Source organism: Hevea brasiliensis, chromosome 10 (assembly GCF_030052815.1).
Source record: "Hevea brasiliensis isolate MT/VB/25A 57/8 chromosome 10, ASM3005281v1, whole genome shotgun sequence".
NCBI lineage: Eukaryota > Viridiplantae > Streptophyta > Magnoliopsida > Malpighiales > Euphorbiaceae > Hevea > Hevea brasiliensis.
In genome coordinates, this window is record NC_079502.1 from 4,622,780 (window position 1) to 4,627,056 (window position 4,277).

General features: G+C 29.2%; 1 protein-coding gene across 1 annotated transcript; it reads right to left on the reverse strand.

Annotated features, from left to right (window-relative positions):
* Positions 1 to 1,492: 1,492 nt before the first annotated feature.
* Positions 1,493 to 4,060, reverse strand: LOC110631649 (polygalacturonase At1g48100-like). Its single transcript, XM_058128700.1, has 8 exons — positions 3,800 to 4,060; positions 3,588 to 3,716; positions 3,206 to 3,373; positions 3,075 to 3,110; positions 2,745 to 2,952; positions 2,192 to 2,273; positions 1,996 to 2,104; positions 1,493 to 1,897 (listed from the first exon to the last, which is right to left on the reverse strand). The coding sequence occupies exons 1-8, from the start codon at positions 4,058 to 4,060 to the stop codon at positions 1,493 to 1,495; spliced, it is 1,398 nt and encodes a 465-aa protein (XP_057984683.1).
* Between the last annotated feature and the right edge of the window lie 217 nt (positions 4,061 to 4,277).

Below are 4,277 nucleotides of genomic sequence, written 5' to 3' on the forward strand. Positions count from 1 at the left end.
TTTATGAAAAAAGGCTAGCTTTCTCCTTTTTTTTTCAATCAAATTATATTTATATAATCCTAATTTTATCAAAATTTTAATTTTAATATTACTCAACATTTTTTTAAATTACTCAACATCTTACACATTAAAATTGTGAAAGAGAAAATTTCTTTTTTTTTTTAATAAGAGATAATTTCCTTTTAATTACTCAAATTTTATTTTTATTTTTTATTATATTTTTTAAAATTTTAAATTATATTATATTTTGGACAGTTAATATATAAAACTTATAATATAATATTTTAAATTAATTAAATAAAATTAGTTTCAAACGATTTAAATTATTATTTCACTAAATCTAGTTCATATAAATAATATTGTGTAAAATAGAATTCAAGTTCATGTAGAACTATGAAAAAATAATAAATGAATATTAAGTGAAATAGAAATTAAAAAAATATATCAAAAATTAATATTAATATTTTAAATAAAATACAATAAAATAATTTTTTTATTGTTATTATAATAAATTAGTTTGGGTATTTTTTACAATCTTAACATTCTCCCTTCTTCCCATTTTTATCTATAATATCTATCTGTCATATATATATATATATATATATATATATATATATATATATATATATATATATATATATATATATATATAAACATAACACTTATTTAAAACTTTTTTTTAATGTGAATTTAAGATTTCTTAGTAAAATTTATGCTTTCTTAAAAAATATATAAATTTATAATTTCTTAGTTAATTATTTTTCATAAAATTGATAATTTTTTTAAAAAAATTTCCAAACACAATTGTTTTTAAGAAATATGAATTTCTTTTTCAAAAGTTTATTTTGAATTAAGTAGAAATTACATATAAGTAGGTTAAGAATTTTAAATTTATAATAATTCTAAAATTAATTTAAATAATAATAAAATTATATAATTATAAGTAATATAAATGATGAAGCGTGTTGTTGGCATTTCCAATGTTCCCCTTCCTACTTCTATATAGTATATAGATTTAATGCATTCCCAATGTTCCCCTTCCTACTTTTATATAGTATATAGATTTAATTAAATAGTACCCATGCTTTAATATATAGTATGTAGTACACTTCTATTCTTTTATTAATTCTTTTTAACAAAAATGGTTAAAATTTTTTAAAAACAATAAAAAAGCACAATTTTTTTTAAAAAAAATAAGAATTAATGATTTTATTTTTTTTTATAAAATTTTTATTTTAAATTACAATAAAAAATTTAATTAAGAAGTTAAGTACAAATAGAGCTATATAATATATGTAATTTGCAACTTCTTTCGTTAGTTAATGTATAAAAAAGAAAAATATTGGTATTATCTTTTAAACAACAACTAAATTAAATTTATTAATTAAAAGAACTATTACAATCATCGCCTTCCCACATTAAAAAAAATTTGCAGAAGGGAAGCATCTAACAGAAAAGTCACAATTAACTATAATTTAAGAGTCATGAGCAGCTAGCACACATGCTCGTGCGAAGACCTTGATGTTCTCTTAACAGAGCCACCATCCCCTCTCAAGCAATAATCTATACTCGAAGGAACAAGGGGTGCTTGCGATTTCCCGTAAGAGTTCCAACACAAAGCCTGCTTGAAACTTGTGTATCCTTGAGAGGGTTTCAGCTGAATATTAATCAGATCAACATCTATGCATGGCACATTACTGCTGCAAGCTAAATAAATGGGTTGCACTGTGTAACTCCCAATTATTTGATCATATCTAACACCAGAAATTGCCACAGCTTCTGTTTGGTTCTCGCAGATATGCTTGTCACAATAGAATTGATCTATTATTATAGGATACTTGACGTTTGATACTTGGATGTTGGAAAATGATATGTTCTTCACCGATCCAATCCCTCCCTGCTAAAGCCAAATTCTTTAGCAAAACAATAGAATTATGCAATTTAATTAATTAATTATTAGTTTTGATCAATATCAGAAGCATTTATTTTAGGTACCTGCCATGTCTTTATTCTAGCTCCAGCTAGAGTATTTTGCAGTGAGACTTTCTCCACAACGATATTGGAGACACATGCAACACTTTTATCCTTCCCAAGTCCTCCTACACTGAAATTATATATAAGAAAATAAAATATTATTCAATTGATGTTGATCAATATGAGAATTAAATTCTTTGTAATTAATAAAATCTACCTTATACCATGTCCTGGACCACAGTTGATATGATGAACATGGATGTTGGAGCAACCAGTTTGTATGGATATACAGTCATCTCCTGCCAAAAGTGAGAGTCCAACAATATATTAGCATCAGAATTCAGAAACCATATCCTATATATATATATATATATATATATTTGGCTATACCTGCAGGCTAGCCTACTTGCTAATAATTAAAACAAGGGCCAGAGAATACACTAAACTGAAAAGTTGGCTGTATTGGAACTTTTTGTTCATGCTTGTCTCAAAAGTTAGTTTAGTGACAGTTATACCGTTTAAAATTTAATTGAACCTAACATATTTTCCTCACAAACAGATAACCTTTTTATTTTCTTTTATTGCTTTTTTCGTATGTGGCAGAAGTAGATTGCTTTTTCTGTCCAATTCTAGCGTGCCATGCACCATTGAGTCAATACCCAACTCAAGTTATGTGATCGAACATTAGCCACCTATTGAAGCATGACCTAATATGTTCTAAATTCATCTTATATGATATAATTAACATAAGTGAATTTCTTGGTTCTTACCAGATCCAATACTAGAATGCTGAATTTCTACATCTTGTGTGTTCTGCCGGTGAATTCCATCGGTATTGGGGCTATTCTCAGGTGATGAAATGGTTATATTGTTAACCTTGATCCTCTTTGAATTGTCAAATTTCAGATGGCATTGTGGGCTATTTACAATTTCAATGTCTTGAACTGTGACATTATAGCTAGCATAAAATCTCAAAGCCTTCAAAGAAGAGGAAAATTAATTCATAACGTTCCAATTATCAGTAGACATAGTCAGACAAAATTAAAACTGTGATCATAAAATAAAAGCAACAAAAACAAAACTTGGAAGGAATGGCTTACTGTTGGTTTCATATCAGGAATGTGCTTGGATTTCTTCTGCAGAAATACATCACAAAACAGCTTTAGCATTTTTCCTATTTCTTTTTTACTGTTTATTTTCCAAATGTTTGAAGAATATATAATTGCCAAACCTGAATAAAATAGACACTAGAGGGACTCCACCAATCGAAGCCCTGACCATTGACAGTGCCAGTACCTTGAATACTGAAGTCATGCACCCACTTGAAGTTAAGCCATTGAAACAGGCTGGATTTAGGCCGTGAACCCACTTCTGGAGGAGCTAAGAGAGTTCCATCAATCTGTAATTGGCATGGAATTCCACTTACATTACATCAGCTTGGTGCGGAAATCATTTTATTATAAAGATAAATAAATATTAATACATGACTTCAATGTACAATTAAATCAAGGTTAAAAAAAGCCTGACAAAGAATATACCCCTTTGCCCTGTTGCATTTCTTTATTCAAGTGTAGTAGCCAGTGAGATCAGCTAAAAAGGAAAAGAGAGCAAACCTGAAGAACAAGGTGAGGCACACATGGACCTTGAAGAGTTATGGGCTTGACAAGGAACTTGAATTCTGCCGGGATTTCTACTGTAGCTCCAGGGACCTCACAGGCAGCTTTCCATGCAGATAGAAGGGCCTGTTTGGTTCAATATTTCACCAAATTATAATGTGGCAAAGGTAGGAGGAAAAAGAATTGTTGAACTTTTGGCCATTACGTACCTTAGAATCATCAGAAACTCCATCACCCTTGGCTCCAAATGACAAAATATTGAAAAAGCTCGATTGGGTAGGATAAGAACCACGGTGAGGAAGAGGGGCTTGTGCTGGGCCTGGAATATTAGCTGAACCTTTGAGATGCTTACTGGGTTTGCTCTTCTTGCTGTGTTGCTTTCTTGCCTCCACAATGATGGCAAACATAGTGAAGGCAACCATTATAACAAATATGAAAAATAGAAGAGATATACTCTTGTTTCTCTTCATCTTCACAATCCTTTTCTTCTCCTTTCCTGGAATATGGTCTCCTGGAGAATTAATGATAACTAGTCTGGCTTTGGTTGAGATTGTGGAGCGAGCCGTTATGCATGGTTTATATAATGGTATAATTTGCGAGCAAGTTTAGAGTATTTAATAATAAAATTATATTAACACTTTTTATCTATTTGTGGTTTTCTTTATTGCCATCAAGTGTACAAGAACT

What these genes read in the sequence shown, in the direction of transcription:
- LOC110631649 (XM_058128700.1), bottom strand. Translation starts at nt 4,060, where the DNA reads ATGAAGAGAAACAAGAGTATATCTCTTCTATTTTTCATATTTGTTATA. An exon ending in CTAGTGTCTATTTTATTCAG is followed by an intron (nt 3,111 to 3,205) that starts GTTTGGCAATTA and finishes GTATTTCTGCAG; the next exon opens with AAGAAATCCAAGCACATTCC. An exon ending in CTAGAATAAAGACATGGCAG is followed by an intron (nt 1,898 to 1,995) that starts GTACCTAAAATA and finishes TGGCTTTAGCAG; the next exon opens with GGAGGGATTGGATCGGTGAA.